Below are 23,157 nucleotides of genomic sequence, written 5' to 3' on the forward strand. Positions count from 1 at the left end.
GAGCTGCTTTTCTCTCAGCTTATAAGGCTCAATCAACAATTGACTACGTCTTCCTCTCAGAATGTCTAGCCCTGCAGCTAGCAAACTGACATCGAAGAAAGGCTAGAAAGCGACTACAATCCCCTACAGGGTGTCCTGAACCTGCTAGTTCAACCCAGTGTGAAATGTATGCAAGCGGGCAGGTCAACAAGGAAGGAAATAGTAAAGCTAGTAAGAAGAATCAAGTGGAGTATGGTGTTCACAACTATTGATGGTATAAGCAGACAAGAACTGATACTACAAGCAAGACTTCACAAGTCAAAATTTCTGAGGTGGGGGACGTGTGGAAGATCTTAGATCCATCTTGAACCTGGAGGGATCTATTTCCAATACAATGTAACATGGTGGGGGCAGAAGAACGCGTACCCTGTTTAACAAAGATATAATCACCTCAAGGAGAGACATCCGCAGAGCTCAGCTGGCTTCTAGATATAATACCTCAGCAGGGACGGTTAGAAGAATGCGTTCAATTCACAAAACAACTGTCTGGGAGCCAAAAGAGGCAAGAAATAAAAAAGAATGGATAGAGTTATTCCATCTGCTAAGAGATCAAAACCAAGAATGCTTCTGGGTGCATGTTAATAAATTAAAGTGTGTAAAGGAAACAAAAGGGAATGGTGTTTCGGAAACACACTGAATAAGACACGTATTAGAACTATACACTGACAATTAGGAAGCCTCATAGATACCCAGCCACTCTGTAGTAATAATTCATAAGCAATGCATTTCCAAGTACATTCCCCCAGGGAAGCAGACTACTGTGACGCGGGGTAAAGGGTATAACCATACTTTCACTAAGGCCATATTGACAGGGGACTGCACAATGTCAGAGCTGGTCTCATTATCCCGCTCAGAAGAGGTCTAGTGCTTTGTCCCTGATCAAATAACCAGCAAGCAGGTAGAAATAATTGTCAGCCGTATAAGAAAAAAGACAGAGCCCCTGGCCCAAATGGTCTCCTGGCAAGCTTATACAGATGTGGCCCAGAAAACTGGGCAAGGTTGCACTCCCCCTTTTTTAACTGCACTTTTTTTTTTTTTTTTTTTTTTTTTAACTGCGACTGTACCCGCAATTCGAAAGGATCAATTCTCTGCCCTATGTATAAAAAGGAAGAAAGGACCATGGCGGCAAATTATCGTTTAATTGCACTGCTTGATGTAGAGGGCAAAAGCCTATTCCTGCATTCTACTGGAGCAGCTAGAGCTGTGGGTACAAGAGCTAGAAATGTTACATTTATTTCAATCAGGCTTCAGAACTGGAGAGTCTACCATGGACAAGTCCCTCGCATTATCCTTTTTGATGTATTAAACTTCTCACAACAACAACCTGTCGCTACTTTATTGCTTCATTGATTACAGTGCAGCATTTGATCAGGTAGACAGGCCAACTCTTTGAAGAAAGCTTGAAGCCTGGGGCATACATCCTTATGCTGCTAAGTGCTCTAATGGCGCTGTATAATGGGGAATGGGTCAAAGTGAACACGGGCTCTTAGACACTTAATTAGAAAGTCAAAACAGATCATGGCCTGAAGAAGAGCTGTTTCTTGGCCCCATTGCTCTTCAAGTTGTATACAGCAGACTTGGGAAAAAGCTTGGAAACATCCAGCCTATCTCCGCACAAACTAGGAAACATCAAGCTACAAATAATTCAATATGCAGATGATATTGTAATTATGGACTGCACGAGAACAAGTCTGCATCATGCCTAAATGCCCTGAATTCTTTTAACCAGATGAACAATTGCCAGGTATAATCAGGAAAATACTAAGGTCCTAATATTATGAAAATTCAGAAACAAAAAGCTTGCCACTTGATGCTGGGCAGCATAACAATCACCCCGCCAGGAATTATAATTATTTGGGGGTGGAGTGGTTTTGTAAAAATAGCTCTCCAATGGCTCAGATTAACGCTTTAAGGAAAAAGGGTGTTATCACATACAGGATTTGCCAACTGTATTGGAAGCAGAGTAGTGCCTCTGCTGTACTGAGATTAAGAGTAATAAAGACGACCCACTTACCAGCTTTACAGTATGGTCACTACACTTCTCCCGGCACTCTAGATTCAACCATGGAACAAATCCATTGTAGAACCTAAAGAAAAAAAGTTCAACAACCACAATATGCATGGCAGTCCAGGTTAAGGCTGGAACTGGGGTTGGTGACCCAAACACTGGATTGCCAAGCCTCCATGCTGTAATATTACATCCGGTCAAATGGGCGGAGTAGAAATCACTAAAAGGGCAGTTAAGATACATCTGACACTTCAGGAAATACTTGGTATACCTTAATAAGGAGACACAAAGTCTTAAGATTGAAGAGGCTGCCCTTCACAAAGTGCCTGTCCCATTTAGCATGTGGAAAAGTATCATGAATTGACAGCTAGAAGAGATCTCATGGGAGCAAGATTTATCATCCTCAAAAAATGTAATATTGGTTCAGCCCCTGGACCAGTCTTACCTTGTAGGGAAACCTCAACCTTACTTACTGGAAGCCCTAAGTGCTGGAATCTGCCAACAGATTTTGTATACAAGACTGCTACTATTGCCAATCAGAGATTTTAACCATGCTTGGGCTGTCAAACGTGATAAGAGTGCAGGTTGTGTTCATATCGTTTTTAATCTTGGATACATTTGTTATACTGCTGCCCTGTGCTAGATCAGGAGGGGCCCCTTTCTTAGGGGATGCGAACATGTCAAGATGCATCCTCAATCTATTTTAAGAGCATTGCACTGTGGACCCTGGCAAGGTGTGCCAAATTAATTAGTATACTCAGTTTAACAGTGGGTGACACAAACTTTGCGCTGTTGTCATACTTTTCTGGTTCTAGCGGACTGGACCTTTAGTAACGATTAAATAACTTTTTTTGTAATTTTATTTTAGTTAAAGCATTTCTATTTGCACTAGCTCTGATCTGATTTTTAAAAAAAACATTTAAGCAAGTTATCTAATGCTGATTATAACTAATTATTAACTGTGTGTAATGGTTTTAATTACCTATGCAATAAGGTATTACCTACCTATCCTACTGTTTCACATTTATGGTCTTGAACTCTATGATAGACCTACTGCCTCCCCATACTGCCCTCTGTTTTTTTTCTGGCCCCAGTGACTAGGTTCACAGAAACATTTTTAGTGTTTTCCCACCTTTTTTCCAAAGTCTATTTTTTTCTACTTTCACCTTTTTAACATTGAACTAGTGTGAAGTTAATCTATACACTTCGGATGGCCCTTTCTTGTAAGACTGTTATCCCTTTTTGTAAGGTGTCCCTCATGTGGGAGGAAGAAAGCAGCCTTAGATCCAAATACAGCGAGTGTAGTGTCTGCCTCTTTCTCAATCCATGAATGGATGTGAATTTTGCCAAAAGATACCAAAAAGAACCCTTGTAGGACAGAGAAGGACTAAGACTTAAAGGCAATGTGGGAAATCAGGAGCCCAAAGAGATAAGAGAAGAAAAGCCCTTCATGAAACATTATTTCTAGTGGGAATGTGGCAAAACTGTCACAGGTACTGCCAGAGGTCAATCAAGAAAGAAAAAGAAAAGGCGTGAAATTAAGAGAAGACTTAACAGCATCATTCTCAATGACGACTGACTCATTCTCTGTTTAAGATCATGGCATCGGCATCAAGAACATTAATCTCAGCGTGTTAACTTTCAAAGGATTTGGCAATGACGCCTATGCAGACAATATTCTAACAACAGTCCTTTATATCATACGCTCTTTCTATCCCTTATGACTAGCTTCAGGAATATGTTGACAAAAATAACATTCTCCGCCAAATGCAAACAGGAATTCGTACTGCATAAAGTATTGAGAGGTTGGAAGTGGTTATGTTCAGCTTTAGGCACACTCTGTTGTCAGTCATTAAGATTATGCAGTGCACTAGTGTTACTGGATTTATCTGCAGCGTATGCCACAGGAAACAACCAAATTTTAAGATCTACACTCCACGATCTCAATGTCCAAGGCACTGCACTTGCTTGGGGTCAGGACCTTTCTAAATTTAAAAACTCAACAAGATATGATGCCGCTCTTTTCATCATCACCCAGTGCATCTGAAGTGCAGTGTCCCTCAAAGTTCTATCTTGTCAACCATTCAAATCCACATCTCACCTCACATAGTATTTTGGCTAAATTTTTCATGTACAAGGCCAGAACGACCACTCTACCACTTTGGGATTTTCCCCACTGGGCTGTAGATTCTAGTTCCTTTTAGACAGGGATGGACCGTTATAATCCAACCATGCTTCTAAGGACTCATTCTAGTTGTGGCCTACTACAGTGCAGAAATGGTTTGAACATTATTTCAAGGTTTTGATTTTCATTTCCTGTCCCGCCCTGCTAACACATTACAATAACAGGCAGATATTGCTGTAAAGTCAGCAAAGATCTTGACATCTATTATTAACTTTCATAGCTGCTGTTCAATGACAGAAATATGGATGGGCCACTATTGGCTAAAACTGACCAGGGACAAGACAGATAGTACTATCAATGGTCAATGTTCTTTTTGATGCTAAATTCTTGGTCAATCTTCCACCCTTGGTGCCAATCTCTTGGTGAATCTTCCACAACAGTTAGTGTGTGTGAAATACCTTGATGTGAAAAAGGGATTCAAAACTCAATATAAGCTGATAAATAATTTCAGTTACAAGTTTATGTAATGTTAAAAATAATTCCTCACCTTTTCTCTTCACAGATCTTTCATAAACATTTAGAAAGACATGTTCTAATTACTGTAATGTTTTATTCGGATCTGCAAAAAGGCACAGAGCATGAACTACACTCGATATAAAACACTGTAAATATACTGGTACTAAGTCTGCAGAAACATGATTATCACATAGTTCCCTGTGTCAGTCTAACTGCAGTGGCAGCTCATCCAACAGCGAATTGTGTTCAAATATTTTTGTCTTATAAACATCTCCATCAATAAACTGAAACACTTCATTGTAGAAAGGTTTTGAATGCTATCTTCCCTCCTGTTCCTTGACATCACATCGACATTTCTTACACCATTTCTCTAAAAGCAAGTGGGTCAGAGTTGAGGACTGGCCCTTCTCAGTTGCTGCAGTGGTTCACAGCTAGATCTAGGCTGTTATGGCTATTTGCTCAAGTGTCTTTCATTTATCCTGTTTTAAAAAAAATCTGCAGGCACTCCTGGGTGAACCAGAGTTTGTAGACTGACTGGCGGCCCCCGGGACCACATCAGGACCGGGGCGGCCTGCCCTGGTGAGGGCGGATGGGCTGAGGACCAAGCAGGTGGAATAAGACCAATGGTAGTGCTGGAGCGGGGAAGGAGAGGCAGTTGGATGACGGCCTGCTGCCTATTAGGTGGATCCGGGTGAATGCCGGCGGTGTGCTTTACCCTGCAAACTATTTGCCAGCCAAACAAATCCACAGGCCCCACTGGGAGGACCCAGGGGTATGAGGCTGCAGAGCGTCACCCAGGGCCTCCTTGACTGGGTTGAGGAAGAGAGGGGAGTGGGCTGCGGTCGCACCTGAGGGAACTGGGTTGGCCTTACCCCGGATTTGCGGCCCATCCGGTGGAGGCATAGAGGATCGGGGCTCTCACCAGGGGCGTGAGGCCGGAGCACCTCAAAAAAGATCTAGAGCAGGGTGAGGAGAGGTGGACATATGGTACCCCCTCCCCGCTGGACTGGGTGGACAGGAGCTGTGCCGCCTGGCCGTGCTCCACAGCTGGAGTGAGTACCTGTGGTGTGCTTCCCCATGCCTGTCCCCTATGGACCATAGACGCTTTGCTTTACTCCATCACCTCGGCTAGTCGGAGCTGGGGAGCAAGGCAATGGTAAGCCTCTCAGGCCGCACCCCTATCCCCCCCCCCCCCAAACAACTTTTATTAGCTGAGGTGGCGATTGGCCCTCACTTGGCACATGGGCTTTTCGTGGGCCTCCCAGCTGAGGGAGTAGGCGCTGGTCCCCAATTACAACTGTGACAGACAGAAAGGTCCTGGAGGAGAGCGTCTGAAGTGTCCACATCCTGTTTCAGGGGACGCACTCTGACCTGAGATCGCGGGTTCTGGGTGCCCTCCTCATGGAGGCATGGGGCCCTATGTGACTACTGATTGGGTCCTTGAGTGCCTGCATCCGGACTCCTGGCCTCAGAGGGGGTCTCCCCTCTTCCCCCATGCAGTGAGGGGAGGTGAGTGTGTGGTTACCTCCCGCTGATTGACACATTGCCCCGGGGGACACCTCTTGTTCAATGACCACAAAATTGAGCCCTACCAGGGTTTTGGGTGCCTAGTGTGGGGCCTGGTGTCAGACCTTTAGTGGGTGTGTGCTCCATACTTCCCAGGAGTGGTGGGGCAGTTCTGGTGGAACTACTGGACTGTGTGGTCATAACCTGTAGAGTGCCGGAGACCCTTCTCCACTCAGAGTTCACTGCAAGCAATGCTGCAATGGGCAAAGACAGGTACACCCACTCTTCCACGTCTCAAACACTGATCAATATGCCACTGGGGCTGCCCGCAACCAGCCAGCTGAAAGCGCAAAGGACACATCGCCCTCCCCGTTCATTGGCCATACTCCAGGCCATCCAGTCTTCCTAGGCGGTGGTTGACACTAAAATCAGAGAAGTATGCATGGACGTGGCACAGTTGTGCCAAAACCTCTGAAACGCCACCGTACACATTGCTAAAAGGGAATTACGAATATCCACAGTGGAAGATGAAGTCTCAAGACTTAAAGCTCAGCTATCCTCGATCCTCACTCACACTGCTGACCTCCACAGGCAAGCTGAAGACTCAGAGAATCGTTCCCAGTGCAACAACATGCATGTGGTGGGTCTTCCGGAAGAGGCCGAGGGGGCTGATCCCAGGAGGACAACTGACTTTGTGGAAAAATTCCTCCAGACCTCCTGTCGTCCTTGTTTGCAGTGGAGAAGGGCCCTCGGGCTCTGATTCCCATGCCGCCTCCTGGGCCTCTCCTAGACCTATCATTGCACGTATCCTGAACTATAGAGATGTGGTCCTTGGGAGGCCTGCAGGCAGCCGGTACTCCGATGTGACTGCACCAAAGTTCTTATATTTCCTGATTACACCAGTGAAGTACAACAGCAACGGAAATCAAACACAGAAATTGAGCAAAAACTCAGGGCCATGGGGCTTCAATACTGTCTGCTATTACTGGCCCGGCTACGGGTAATCCACGATAACAAATCACATTTATTTTGACAACCCTAAAGAAACCTGCCATTGGATCACTGAAGACTGCCCACTCCAGGGCAATTATCAACACATCTGTCCACAGACGCGTCGAAACATCTGGCTGTAAAGCCCAAGCAAAAGCGGAAGTGCAATATATTCGGGATGCGACGTAGAAGTGCCCACTCGGATTCCCCACCTTGATCCACCCTGGGTAAGGAATCAACCCAGCACCACTCAGTTTAAAGGCCAATCCTGGGTGGAGACGAACAAAAGATGGCCGCGGCTAGACCCAGATCGGCCCAGTCGCCAAGCACAGTGACTCCACAAGATGACTCAGATCTTTCCCGAAGCCCGGTACTCTGACCCTGTCACCCTCGGATTCCGTTGGTCAGAGGACCTCCCCATTGAGACAGAGGATTTCATGATCCAAGAAAGCACCCTGACCATAAAGATGTGGACCGTGTTGAGCTCTATTCCACGAACATAACACTGAAGTTAAGGATTGCATACAATGTGCCTAGATATACTTTGTTCAATCAGAAGGGGTGTTCCCCCCAATCAGATGTCTTCCTAGTAAAGTAAAATGTTCTGGTTTGAACCTTTCTTTGTTAGAGGGCGATGTGTTGAGGGGAGAAGTATGGGTAGGAGCAGGAGTTGGGGGTGGTCCACTTGTTACTGCTTCATCTTGGTTATATGATGTATGTTCTACATGCTCTGTCTATTCCTGTACACTCAACTGATAACACACACTTAAGCAAATACCTGAGGCACAAATTAAGACAGCAGCGATCACGCAACACGGGGCTCACCGAGCCGCACTTCTAGAATGGAGCCCCCTCTCCATGAAATCCGCCAGGCGCATTATTCACAATCCCAATGGTATTTAGCATAATGTCATGGAATATAAACGGTCTCTTGGATTGAGTAAAGCGGGCCGCTGTATTTGTCTTTGCTCACCACCACCTCCCAGACATACTACTACTGCAAGAAACCCATCCCATGTGAAAGACCTGCCCCTTCCTTGCCCGCAAGGGGTATGATCGAGTTTACCGCTTGGGGTATACCCAGGGCTCCAGCGGGGTGGGCATTGTCTTGAGACACTCCTTTCCCATGACGCTCACAAGGAGTTCTGTGACCTACGCGGTCGCTTTGTAAGTCTGACAGGGACCCTAGAAGGGCAGTTGGTGCACCTTGTCAGTGACTATGTGGCGCCCGAAATTCTTCCCAGTTGCTTAAACGATCTATTGGAAGTCCTCACAAACTTCCCTTAGGGCACCACGATTTTAGGGGGTGACTTCAATGTGGTCCCAATCCCAGATTTTGATGTCCTGGGGACCCCCCTCGTATGCGAGCAGACTGGGACGGGTCACCTCAAGGGTTGGCTAAATAAGCTCGGGCTGTGCGATGCCTGGAGGACCTGGCACTCGTGCAGACGTCAATTCACCCATACCTTGGCCATGCATCATGCCCACTCCCATATCGACCTAATTCTCTCACCGGCTGTAGACTGCAAAGCTCTTATCCAGAATCCAAATCCTTCCCCGTGGGCTCTCGGATCACTCCCCTGTTCTGACTAGCATGAGCTCCCAGACACTGGCCAGAGGCCAATGTGGCCCCTTAATGGCTGGCATCTTCAGGACGATCTGTTCATCCAATTCCTGCAAAAAGAACTACAGGAGTACTTCAAATCCAATGAAGGCTCTGTCTCAAAAATCACCATATGATGGGTTGAGGGTAAAGCAACCATACAGAACATGCCAGGGGACGGATTCACACCCGGGAGCGCAAGAGGTCTGAACACATTGCCCGCCTGGAGGCACGGACCCTTTGGCTGGAGGGGGGCCTTGCCTCCGACTCTCGGGAGGAGGTCTCCCACCAGCTAAGCCTAGTGCGGTGAAGAGATATCCCAGCACTCGCTGGAGGCCACCAAACACCTATGGAAGGCCCTTACGGCCTGGTTCTGCGGGTGGGGGAGGACAAGCACGCCAAGTTGCTGTTTTGGTTAGCCTACCATCACCACGTTTCGAGAATCATACCGGAAATAATTGACGATAAGGGCGCGCACAAGCACTCTTCCCAAGATTGCCCAGGCCATTGCCCAATATTATGATCGACTGTACACTCCCCCAGGGCAGCGCAGTTCACATTCTCACAATCAATTTTTAGAGGCGATTCCTTTACCCCGTTTGTCCCCCAAGGAATCATTGGCCCTGGATGAACCCCTGGTGGATGTTGAGGTTGGGGAGGCGATTTCCAGTTTAACGGCCGGTAAGACGCCAGGCCCCAATGGTTTTCCATCAGAGTATTATACCCAATTCCGTTATATCGTTTTACCCAACCTGCTCTCACTATATGGCGAGGTCTGCCAGATGGGTAGCTTTCACTCAGAGCTGGACCAAGCTATAAATTAGCACAGCCATTGTCAACATCCCGTAAAGAGTACTGTCCTATATCACTCTTCAACGGAGAAGGCAAAATCTTCATGACTATATTGGCCAACAGACTTAAAACGAGCCTCCCCAAGCTGATATGTGGCTTTATGCCCTTATGCAGCACAAGACATTATCTTCGCAGACTTCAGTTGGCCCTGGCCGACCGTCACCGGCTATCAGGGGATGTGGGGCTGCTCATAATTGATTCTGAATAGGCATTTGACATGGTGGAATGATAATACCTTCAGTCAGTACTGGTGTGGGCAGGTCTCGGACCCAGGTTCTGGACCATGGTGAAAGTGTTGTACACTACGCCGACGGCCGGAGTGCAGGTTAATGGGGTCTTGTCATCAGCCTTCTCAATATGAATGGGAACCAGACAGGGGTGTCCACTGTCACCACTCCTCTTTGCGTTGGTGATTGAGCCACTGGCCAAACTTATTCGTACAAATGCACAGCTCAGGGGGTGGGCATGGGAAACGACTGAAGAGGATCGTATAGCGTTGTAGGCAGACTATGTTCTCCTATATTTAGCAGACCCCGCGTGCAGCAGCCCCGCTGTCTCCATGTACTCCACAGGTTTGGCATTGAGTCAGACCTCAAGGTGAACCCAGAGAAGTTGGTACTGATACCCCTAAGCCCATCACAAGACTGCCTCGACTGGCAGGCTCACTTGACAGACCCTCCTTTGGCATGGTACCTGGTTGAGTGAGGTGCCGGTGCTCCCTGGGTACGTGTCCTGGGACCAAATAGGAAAACCTGTTTAGGAGATCTATAGTCAGGGACACAGATTTGTACCTTTCAAGACCTCCAAAGCACCAATGCCCTTACTCGCTCCCAATTCTACAAGTACCTACAGTTGAGGCACACTCTCCCAAATATATTGCACACTGATCACCAATATGCCCAACAAGCTGGAATATCTGCAGCACTAGTGGGAGGGATGGATTGGCCCACTGGGGGATGAGGATTGGCTAGATGCTCTGATCGCCCCACGGGAGCTTGCCATCTCCTCCAGATTGCGACTAGTGCAGAAGTACTACCTGCACACTGCTTATCCAACACCGCTAGGAATGCATAAGGCCTGCCACTGTCCGACCCCTCCTGTCCTAAATGCGGGCATGACTCAGGAGATTTCTATCACATGGTGTGGGTGTGTCTGGTATTCACACTTTATTCAGCAGGAGTAGCACAGGCCCAGGGCTGGGAGGTACCCCTCTCGGCCAAGCTTATTTTACTTGGGGTGATGGAAGGCTTGGGGGACATGAGAGCCAAAAGAGTATTCCTAGGTACAGCTCTCCTGGTGGGCAAGAGAAACATTGCTGCATGCTGGATGTTGTCATCCCCCATGTCCATATCGAAGTGGCTAAGAGGAGTGGACTGGTGTGCACAACAGGAACAAGTGGTGTATGAGGCCCGGTGGGGGTGCGGAAACACAACAGAATTTGGGGCAAATGGCTGGGTCCACTGTGCTATGGTGAAAGGGATAAGGGGGGACCGCATGAATCAACTACTGTCATATTGTGCTGTAGGAAGCAGGCCTGGTGCGGTGGGTACATGTGGTACTTACACCTTAGTCCAGGTCCAGGGTTCCCCTATCAGTGAAAAGCAGGCAGTGTCTAGAAGGCAGACTTTCTAGAGGTCTAGGAGACATGCAAAGCTCATGCAATATCACTGTAGTCTCGCAGCACTTACACACATGAAAGAAAACACTATTTTAGTAACACAATTACCAAAAAGTACTAGAGAGGCAATCCTCCAATAGAAGGTAAGTAACACACTAGATATGTACACTAGCAATCAGAAATAGGCATAAAAAGCAATAGAAACCAGTGCAAATAGCAAAAGACAATAGTGACCCCAAACCATATACTAAGAAAATGGAATGCAAATGCAGGATCCCAACCTAGGCTCCACAGTGCACCCAAGCAACCAGGAAGGACGTAGTAAGTCACTGGAATTTCCCCAAACCACCCAGAAGGAAAAAAAAAGAAAATACTGCAACACCCAGACAAGACTGCAAGAAACCATCAGTGGATTCCTGAAAAGGAAGAACTGTGGACAAAGGACAAGTCGGGAAGTCACAGAAGAGTCCGGTGGGTGCAGGAGCCACTACCCACACAGCTGTGGTTGCAGGTGTTGGTCGAGTGTAGGACGAAGACGGTCAGGAATGCAGCCCTGGTGCAGGTGATGAGTTCCTGGAGGATGCAGTCGACGTCCCACGCCGGATGGATGATTGCAGTCGGTAGTTGCGTGGAACAGCCACCAACAAGCCTCAGCAAAGGCAGAAGTCAAGGTGAAGCAAAAGTGTAGCTGCCAGGGTCCAGCAAGGTCCAGGAGGACTCAACCCACGGGGGGGCCCTAAAGGGACCTTCAGGAAGGCAGTCCACAGATGAAAAGGCAGCCCCAAGAGGAGATCCACTGGATGAGGAACCAGGAGACGCAGAGGAGCCCACGCAGCACAACTGGAGAAGGGTCCCACGCCACAGGAGAAGTACACAGAGGGCTGTGCATCGCAGGAAGGAGTGCTGGGGATACCCAGAGCCTGAAGATCCCTTGGAGATGCCAACAAGCCTTGGTAGCTGCAAGAGACGCGGTGCATGGGGGTTCTGTCCTGCGTGGGAAGGCAAGGGCTTACCTCCACAAAGTTGGACAGCTGGCAGAGAGGACCAAGATGACTACTCCGGACCACCACCCGTGATGCAAGATCCCCCCAGCTCAGGGTGAGAGGAGATCCACACAGCAGGTGGTTGTTGCAGTTGGTGCCTGCGGATGCAGGGGAGTGACTCCTTCACTCCAAGGGAGATTACTTCTCCTGCAGACTGAAGACTTGCTGTCCTCTGTGGATGCACAGTTGTGGAAATGTTGCGGAAGCTGGAAGGAGCAGTGGAAACAATGTTGCAAGCAGAGTCTTCGTCGTGGATGCAGATAGTCGGTTCCTGGAGGGTCCAGTCGCGGTTCCAGTCGCTAGAAGCCGAAGTAGAGGTTGCAGAGGAGTCCTGCTGGAATCTTGAAAGCCAAATCTGGGGATCCACCCAAGAGAGAGACCCTAAATAGCCCTGAAAGGGGGATTGGTCACCTAGCCAGGTGTCCACCTATCAAGAGGGGGTTCTGACATCACCTGCCTGACCTGGCCACTCAGATGCTCCCAGAGGTCCCTGCTAACCTTGGATTCAAGATGGCAGAACCCAGGGACCCTCTGGAGGAGCTCTGGGCACCACCCCTGGGGTGGCAATAGACAGGGAAGTGGTCACTCCCCTTTCCATTGTCTAGTTTCACGCCAGAGCAGGGAATGGAAGTCCCTGAATTGGTGCAGACTGGTTTATGCAAGGAGGGCACCAAATGTGTCCTTCAACGGACATCAGTGGCTTGGGGAGGCGAACTCTCCCAAGCCATGTAACACCAATTTCCAAAGGGAGAGGTCTTACCCACCTATCCCAAAGGAAATCATTTGTTCTGCCTTCCTGGGCTTGAGCTGTTCAAGCAGTAGGAAGGCAGAAACCTGTCTGAGGGGTGGCAGCAACTTGGGCTGCCCCGGAAACCCAAGAAGGCTGGTAGGGACAATACTCGGGGTCCTCTAAGGAACTGCCAGAGTCCATGGAATCATACAACCAATATGTGCAACAGTAAAGGGGTATGATTCCGGCATGTTTGATACCAAACATGCCTAGGTTCGGAGTTACCATTATGTAGCTGGGCATAGGTAGTGACCTATGTCCAGTACATATGTAAATGGCTTCCCCGCACTCCTGAAGGCCAGGAAAAAGGGACTGGAGTTAGTGGGGGGCACCTCTGATAGTGCAGGAGCACCCTCATTCACAGGTACTTGCACCCTGCCCTCCGGGCTAGGAGGGCCTACCATAAGGGTGACTTAGAGTGACCTGTAGTGAAAAGGGTGCATGCACTCTTTTACGCAGGCTGCAATGGCAGGCCTGCAGGTACACTTTGCAAGAGCTTCTCATGGGTGGCATAATACATGTTGCAGCTCACAGCGATCCCCTGGTACCCCAATGCCCTGGGTACCACATACTAGGGACTTACATGAGGGCCACCAGTATACTAAATGAGGGTGTAAATGGTTCAAGTAACCAAGTCTGAAGAGAGAGAGCATAATCACTGGGGTCCTGGTTAGCAGGATCCCAGTAAACACAGTCACACTGACAACAGGCAGAAAATGGTGATAACCATGCCAAGAAAGAGGGTACTTTTCTACAGCGCTCATTCCGACATAAAGATAGAGGTGAGCTCCATTTCCAGGTGCCTGCTGAGGTGCTTATTTGTCATAATCTTGATGTTTACTGCTCTTCCATGTATAATGCCAAAATTCAACAAAAATTGGTTATAAAAAAAAAAAAAAAAAGTTGGATTGTCCAAGCTTTGTTTTTATGCACTTTATGACATTAAATTCCTTTTTAAATAAAAAATAAATATATATATATATATATATATATATATATATATATACATATACACACAGGTTGTGACCCCACGGAGATGCATAGGTATAAAAATGTTCCAGAATATCAGTAAAGTACAGAAAGGAAGAATCTTCTTTTCTAGTGATACCTAGTTTTCATGAATGCGTAGCAGAAAGGCATTAAACTAAATATAGTACAGTGCAGTGTGTTTCTTATACTACTGCTTTCCTCAAAGTCAAAAAGCATTAGAAAGCGTCATAAATTTAATAACACTGTCGAGAGACAGGTATGCACAAAACAAAGAGGCAAGGTTTGGGGGGTTGGGTGCATTTTTACCTTCCCAAAATCTCAAGCAGTTCTGCTACACCATTGAAGTGGTCCGTTTCATATATAAACCTGTTAAAAAAAAATATGAGCGTGAGTAACAAGAATACCACCCGAAGAGAATATAAATTAATCTTTCATTATCGAAACATGAAAAGACAGGTCCACAATGGTGTGCTGACAAAGACAGAGACTGAAGGGTTGGCAGATAAGAAAATGAAACGGCTGGCTAGATTGGTGTGATGCTTGATATCATATCATCTAGACATAAATGGAACTAATTGAAAACCTTCTACCAATATATTAGAAATGGTAAATAACAGCATAAGATTAGCCTGCCTGAAATAGGTAGCCTATCCTACAGAATCAAAATCATTTACTATACAACATATAATAGGTCAAGGCTGCTGTAGTCACTTTAAAATGACCCCAACAGATGTAAACATTAATGTTATTGGATACTCCAATGAGGTGTTCTCACAAAAAGTTTAGTGCACAATCAAAATCAAACTACATATGAGTACTCTAACAAGGAGTATAGTATTTCTTACTAGTAGATTTGACACTTATAAAGGTGGAGAAATGGCATGAGAAGGTGAAGCAATCCATGCATTTAAACTGAGGTTAAATCTAACCAAATATTGAAAACAGATTAAAAAAATTACTAAGCAAACTTGTTCTCTGAGGACTGTAACGTTCACTCATATACATTTCATGGACAACAGACTTTTAAAGTAAAAAATGGCTTCTCACAAGAAGGCGCCATTTTCTTATTTTATGTAGATATCTTCCAGAGAGAATTCTGCCTACTGGGCATAAAGCCACTTTCAAAAATATATATTACAAGGCAATGGAAACCCTTGAACCTTTATACCCTCCATTTCATAATGTAGGTACACTTAAGAACAGGTTACTTACCTTCGTTAACACATTATCTGGTAGAGACTATCTAGTTGCAGATTCCTTACCTAGAATTTCCTGGCGTCAGCTTGGAATCTGGAACTTTTGCAGAACAATACCCTTGCGCGTGCCATTGGGTCGTGCCGTTTGGATCCGCAGGGGTTTGTCGGCATAGTCTGGGGGTCCTCTAAGGAGTCCCCAGAGTGCATGGAATCATACAAGCAATACAGGCAACAGTATTGGGGTAGGAATCCGACATGTTTGATACCAACATTCCCAGGTTCTGAGTTACCATTATGTAGCTGGACATAGGTAGTGACCTATGTCCAGTAGGTGAGTAAAATGGTGTCCCTGCACTCACAAAGTCCAGAAAAATGGAGCTGGAGTTTGTGGGGGCACCTCTGCTCATACAGGGGTGCCCTCACACACAAGTACCTGCACCCTGCCCTCTGGGCTAGGAGGGTCTACCATAGGGGTGACTTACAGTGACCCGGTGCAGAGACCTGAAGTAGAAAGGGTGCATGCACCTTTTCACGCAGGCTGCAATGACAGGCCTGCAGACACATTTTACATGGGCTCCCATGGGTGGCATAATACATGCTACTGCCCATGGGGAGCCTCTGGTGCCCCAATGCCCTGGGTATCTGGGTACCATACACTAAGGACGTATAAGGAAGCACCAGTATGCCAAATGTGGGGTGTTTGTGGTCCAAGCAACCAAGTTTAAAGGGAGAGAGCACAGTCACTGTGGTCCTGGTAAGCAGGATCCCAATGCACACAGTCAAAACATACTGACAACAGGTAGAAAGTGGGGGTAACCATACCAAAAAGAGGGCTCTTTCCAACAACCTTGAACTGCAGCTAACACTTGCTGGCCTGTAGAACAGGTGTAAGAAAGGAAAATGTCACTTACCCAGTGTACATCTGTTCGTGGCATTAGTCGCTGCAGATTCACATGCTGTGCACATCCCGCCATCTGGTGTTGGGCTCGGAGTGTTACAAGTTGTTTTTCTTCGAAGAAGTCTTTTCGAGTCACGAGACCGAGGGACTCCTCCCATTTCGACTCCATTGCGCATGGGCGTCGACTCCATCTTAGATTGTTTTCCCCGCAGAGGGTGAGGTAGGAGTTGTGTATGCTAGTAATAGTGCCCATGCAATGGAGTGAATAAGTATGTATATAATGAATTTTAAAGTAATATATTTACAAATGTACAAATGTTCAAGATCTACTTCTAAACGGCTACAGGCTCCCGGGGAGGCGGGTGGGCGCATGTGAATCTGCAGCGACTAATGCCACGAACAGATGTACACTGGGTAAGTGACATTTTCCGTTCGATGGCATGTGTAGCTGCAGATACACATGCTGTGCATAGACTAGTAAGCAGTTATCTCCCCAAAAGCGGTGGTTCAGCCTGTAGGAGTTGAAGTAGTTTGAAACAATGTTCTTAGTACAGCTTGACCTACTGTTGCCTGTTGTGCAGTTAACACATCTACACAGTAGTGCTTGGTAAATGTATGAGGCGTAGACCATGTTGCTGCCTTACATATTTCGTTCATTGGAATATTTCCTAGAAAGGCCATGGTAGCACCTTTCTTTCTGGTTGAGTGTGCCTTTGGTGTAATAGGCAGCTCTCTTTTAGCTTTGAGATAGCAGGTTTGAATGCACTTAACTATCCATCTAGCAATGCCTTGTTTTGAAATTGGATTTCCTGTATGAGGTTTTTGAAAGGCAATAAATAGTTGTTTTGTTTTTCGAATTAGTTTGGTTCTGTCAATGTAGTACATTAGTGCTCTTTTGATGTCTAATGTATGTAGTGCTCTTTCAGCTACAGAATCTGGCTGTGGGAAGAACACTGGTAATTCTACTGTTTGATTCAAGTGGAACGGTGAGATTACTTTTGGTAAAAATTTAGGATTTGTCCGTAGGACTACTTTATTTTTGTGTATTTGAATAAATGGTTCTTGAATGGTAAATGCTTGAATTTCACTCACTCTTCTTAGAGATGTGATGGCAATTAAAAATGCAACTTTCCACGTTAAGTATTGCATTTCACAAGAGTGCATGGGCTCAAAAGGTGGACCCATGAGTCGTGTTAAGACAATGTTGAGGTTCCATGAAGGAACTGGTGGTATTCTTGATGGTATAATTCTCTTTAGGCCTTCCATAAATGCTTTTATGACTGGTATCCTAAATAATGAAGTTGAGTGCGTAATTTGCAGGTAAGCTGAAATTGCAGTAAGATGTATTTTTATGGAAGAGAAAGCTAGTTTTGACTTTTGCAAATGTAGTAAGTATCCTACTATATCTTTTGCAGATGCGTGTAAGGGTTGAATTTGATTATTATGGCAGTAATAAACAAATCTTTTCCACTTATTTGCATAGCAGTGTCTAGTGGTAGGCTTCCTAGCTTGTCTTATGACCTCCATACATTCCTGTGTGAGGTCTAAGTGCCCGAATTCTAGGATTTCAGGAGCCAAATTGCTAGATTCAGCGATGCTGGATTTGGATGTCTGATCTGTTGTTTGTGTTGTGTTAACAGATCTTGTCTGTTTGGTAGTTTGACATGAGGTACTACTGAAAGGTCCAGTAGTGTTGTGTACCAAGGTTGTCTTGCCCATGTTGGTGCTATTAGTATGAGTTTGAGTTTGTTTTGACTCAACTTGTTTACTAGATATGGAAGGAGTGGGAGAGGGGGAAAAGCGTACGCAAATATCCCTGACCAGTTCATCCATAGCGCATTGCCCTGAGACTGATGTTGTGGGTACCTGGATGCGAAGTTTTGGCATTTTGAGTTTTCCTTTGTTGCAAATAGATCTATTTGTGGTGTTCCCCAAATTTGGAAGTAAGTGTTCAGTATTTGGGGGTGAATTTCCCCTTCGTGGATCTCTTGGTGATCCCGAGAGAGATTGTCTGCTAACTGATTCTGAATCCCTGGAATAAATTGTGCTATTAGGCAAATGTGGTTGTGAATCGCCCAATGCCATATTTTTTGTGTCAGGAGACACAACTGTGTCGAGTGTGTTCCTCCCTGTTTATTTAGGTAATACATTGTTGTCATGTTGTCTGTTTTGACAAGAACGTATTTGTGGGTTATTATGGGTTGAAATGCTTTCAGCGCTAGAAATACCGCTAACAGTTCTAAGTGATTTATATGAAACTGTCTTTGCTGTAAGTCCCATTGTCCTTGGATGCTGTGCTGATTGAGGTGTGCTCCCCACCCTGTCATGGATGCATCTGTCGTTATCACGTATTGTGGCACTGGGTCTTGAAAAGGCCGCCCTTGGTTTAAATTTATACTGTTCCACCATTGAAGCGAGATGTATGTTTGGCGGTCTATCAACACCAGATCTAGAAGTTGACCCTGTGATGTGACCATTGTGATGCTAGGCACTGTTGTAAGGGCCGCATGTGCAGCCTTGCATTTGGGACAATGGCTATGCATGAAGACATCATGCCTAGCAGTTTCATTACCATTTTGACCTGTATCTTTTGTTTTGGATACATGGCTTGTATTACATTGTGAAATGTTTGAACTCTTTGTGGACTTGGAGTGGCAATCCCTTTTACTGTGTTGATTGTTGCCCCTAGGTATTGCTGTGTTTGACACGGCAGAAGGTGTGACTTTGGGTAGTTGATTGAGAAACCTAGTTTGTGTAGGGTTTCTATGACATATTTTGTGTGTTGTGAACACTGTATTTGCGTGTTGGTTTTGATTAACCAATCGTCTAGGTACGGGAACACACGTATTTGCTGCCTTCTGATATGTGGAGCTACTATTGCCAGACATTTTGTAAAAACTCTTGGCGCAGTTGTTATTCCGAATGGCAACACTTTGAATTGGTAATGTATCCCTTGGAATACAAACCTTAAGTACTTTGTGTGAAGGATGTATTGGTATATGGAAATATGCATCCTTTAGATCCAGTGTTGTCATGTAGTCTTGTTGTTTGAGCAGTGGGATTACTTCTTGTAATGTAACCATGTGAAAGTGGTCTGATTTGATGTATGTATTTAATATTCTGAGATCTAGTATACAGGGAGTGCAGAATTATTAGGCAAGTTGTATTTTTGAGGATTAATTTTATTATTGAACAACAACCATGTTCTCAATGAACCCAAAAAACTCATTAATATCAAAGCTGAATATTTTTGGAAGTAGTTTTTAGTTTTAGCTATGTTAGGGGGATATCTGTGTGTGCAGGTGACTATTACTGTGCATAATTATTAGGCAACTTAACAAATAAAATATATATATCCATTTCAATTATTTATTATTACCAGTGAAACCAATATAACATCTCAACATTCACAAATATACATTTCTGACATTCAAAAACAAAACAAAAACAAATCAGTGACCAATATAGCCACCTTTCTTTGCAAGGACACTCAAAAGCCTGCCATCCATGGATTCTGTCAGTGTTTTGATCCGTTCACCATCAACATTGCGTGCAGCAGCAACCACAGCCTCCCAGACACTGTTCAGAGAGGTGTACTGTTTTCCCTCCATGTAAATCTCACATTTGATGATGGACCACAGGTTCTCAATGGGGTTCAGATCAGGTGAACAAGGAGGCCATGTCATTAGATTTCCTTCTTTTATACCCTTTCTTGCCAGCCACGCTGTGGAGTACTTGGACGCGTGTGATGGAGCATTGTCCTGCATGAAAACCATGTTTTTCTTGAAGGATGCAGACTTCTTCCTGTACCACTGCTTTAAGAAGGTGTCTTCCAGGAACTGGCAGTAGGACTGGGAGTTGAGCTTGACTCCATCCTCAACCCGAAAAGGCCCCACAAGCTCATCTTTGATGATACCAGCCCAAACCAGTACTCCACCTCCACCTTGCTGGCGTCTGAGTCGGACTGGAGCTCTCTGCCCTTTACCAATCCAGCCACGGGCCCATCCATCTGGCCCATCAAGACTCACTCTCATTTCATCAGTCCATAAAACCTTAGAAAAATCAGTCTTGAGATATTTCTTGGCCCAGTCTTGACGTTTCAGCTTCTGTGTCTTGTTCAGTGGTGGTCGTCTTTCAGCCTTTCTTACCTTGGCCATGTCTCTGAGTATTGCACACCTTGTGCTTTTGGGCACTCCAGTGATGTTGCAGCTCTGAAATATGGCCAAACTGGTGGCAAGTGGCATCGTGGCAGCTGCACGCTTGACTTTTCTCAGTTCATGGGCAGTTATTTTGCGCCTTGGTTTTTCCACACGCTTCTTGCGACCCTGTTGACTATTTTGAATGAAACGCTTGATTGTTCGATGATCACGCTTCAGAAGCTTTGCAATTTTAAGAGTGCTGCATCCCTCTGCAAGATATCTCACTATTTTTGACTTTTCTGAGCCTGTCAAGTCCTTCTTTTGACCCATTTTGCCAAAGGAAAGGAAGTTGCCTAATAATTATGCACACCTGATATAGGGTGTTGATGTCATTAGACCACACCCCTTCTCATTACAGAGATGCACATCACCTAATATGCTTAATTGGTAGTAGGCTTTCGAGCCTATACAGCTTGGAGTAAGACAACATGCATAAAGAGGATGATGTGGTCAAAATACTCATTTGCCTAATAATTCTGCACTCCCTGTATTTTTCTGGAATTGTCCCCCTCTATATTGCCCCTGAAAACCTCCCCACTGATATTGGCTTTGGTAAGTGGGCCTTGTTTGTGATGTTGTGGTTTCTGTAGGTTGCCCTCGAAACCCTCCCCTAAAAGGTGTTTTGCGAAATGTGCCTCTGCTCTGCGGGGAGTAGAGTGCGCCCATGGCTTTTGCTGTGTCAGTGTCTTTTTTGACTTTATCAATAGCAGTGTCGACTTCCGGCCCAAACAACTGCTGTTCATTAAATGGCATATTTAGCACGGCTTGTTGAATTTCCGGCTTGAACCCTGACGTGCGCAGCCATGCGTGCCTTCTTATTGTTATTGCAGTATTTACTGTCCTTGCAGCCGTATCTGCTGCATCCATTGAAGACCGTATCTGATTATTAGAGATACTTTGTCCTTCCTCCACCACTTGCTGTGCTCTTTTTTGGAACTCCTTGGGTAAGTGTTCTATGAAATGTTGCATCTCATCCCAGTGAGCTCTATCGTATCTTGCCAAAAGTGCTTGTGAATTGGCAATGCGCCATTGGTTTGCTGCTTGTGCATCAAATTTGCGACTCTCCTTGTCTGGAGGTGGTGCGTCCCCCGAGGTATGAGAGTTCGCTCTCTTACGAGCTGCCCCGACAACTACAGAGTCTGGTGTTAACTGCGTTGTAATATAAACTGGATCTGTTGGCGGTGGCTTGTACTTTTTCTCCACCCTTGGAGTTATGGCTCGGCCTTTAACAGGATCCTGAAAGATTTGTTTTGAAAGTTTTAGCATTCCTGGGAGCATAGGTAGGCTTTGGTATTGGCTATGAGTGGAGGATAGCGTGTTAAACAAAAAGTCATCCTCAATTGGTTCGGAATGCAAGGTGACGTTATGGAAAGCAGCTGCCCTTGCGACCACCTGTGTGTAAGATGTACTGTCCTCAGGTGGGGACGGTCTGGCAGGGTACGAGTCTGGGCTGTTGTCCGATACTGGGGCATCGTAAAGGTCCCATGCATCGGGATCATCTTGACTCATTGTAGTATGAGTCGGGGAGTGCATCAGTGGAGGAGTTGCTACCGGTGATGTGTGCACTGACGGTGGTGGAGACGGTGGTGGAGTTGTTTTCCTTGCTACCTTTGCCTATGGCTGCTTGTCCTTTTCTTTAAAGGCAAGTTTTCTTTTTTTTTAATTGGGGGAAGAGTGGTTATCTTCCCTGTGTCTTCTTGAATGTGGAGCCTTCTTTGAGTATAGTCTGGCTCTACTGCTTCAAGTTCCTCTCCGAATCTATGCTTTTGCATTTGGGAGGATAATCCTTGTTCCTCTGTATAGGAACCTGTTTTCGGCTCCGAGGCTGGATGTTTCGGAACCGCAACTTTTTCGGACGTCTTTTTAGGCTCCGAAGAAACCTTTTTAATTTTCGGCGTGGTGGTGTCTCGGTGCCGAACTTCTTCGGTGCAGAAATTTCTCTGAGCCGATGTCTCGGGTCCGAGATTGCTGTGTGGCGGTATCTCGACCGGAGTCGGATGACTTCGACACAAGCGTGCCCTTTTTCGGTGCCTTGGATCGGTCACCTAATTTTTGGGTTAAGCCATGGCCTGTTGGCGGTGGCGTCCCCTGGGCTTTTGTTGACTTCTCGTGAGTCTTATGTTTCGACGTCTTACTCACGGTTTTTGGCATTTCTTCAGCCTCGAGCTCTTCAGAGTCCGACTCGTGGATAGAGAAAGCTTCCTCTTCCTCCTCGAAACGCTCTTGTCCTGTCGGCGTCAACGCCATCTGCAGTCTTCTGGCTCTTCGGTCTCTTAATGTCTTCCTCGACCGAAACGCTCGACAGGCTTCACAAGTATCTTTCTTGTGCTCTGGAGACAAGCACAAGTTACAGACCAGATGCTGATCCGTTTACGGATACTTGTTATGGCATTTTGGACAGAAGCCGAATGGGGTCCGTTCCATCAGCCTTGAAGTCACACGTGGCCGGGCCGACCAGGCCCCGACGGGGAATCGAACAAAAAAAAAACCCCAAAGGGCCACCGGAGCTCTTCAAAATTCAGTGTCGATCTGTTGTAACTAACCCGATACCGAACGCAAACAATACCGAAGTTTTTTCAGAGATTCTAACTAACTTTCGGACCCGAAACACGGAGCGAAAAGGAACACGTCCGAACCCGATGGCGGAAAAAAAACAATCTAAGATGGAGTCGACGCCCATGCGCAATGGAGTCGAAATGGGAGGAGTCCCTCGGTCTCGTGACTCGAAAAGACTTCTTCGAAGAAAAACAACTTGTAACACTCCGAGCCCAACACCAGATGGCG

At 46.0% G+C, this 23,157-nt stretch overlaps 1 protein-coding gene across 2 annotated transcripts in view; it reads right to left on the reverse strand.

The window, feature by feature from the left end:
* PPP2R5A (protein phosphatase 2 regulatory subunit B'alpha) overlaps nt 1-23,157 on the reverse strand; it is a 465,744-nt gene that overhangs the window by 191,313 nt on the left and 251,274 nt on the right. For both annotated transcript variants that reach the window (XM_069233927.1, XM_069233928.1), the window contains one exon: nt 14,387-14,446. In XM_069233927.1, the coding sequence (XP_069090028.1) occupies nt 14,387-14,446 (60 nt within the window). The remainder of the gene's footprint in view (nt 1-14,386; nt 14,447-23,157) is intronic.

This window comes from Pleurodeles waltl, chromosome 5 (assembly GCF_031143425.1).
Source record: "Pleurodeles waltl isolate 20211129_DDA chromosome 5, aPleWal1.hap1.20221129, whole genome shotgun sequence".
Taxonomy (NCBI): domain Eukaryota; kingdom Metazoa; phylum Chordata; class Amphibia; order Caudata; family Salamandridae; genus Pleurodeles; species Pleurodeles waltl.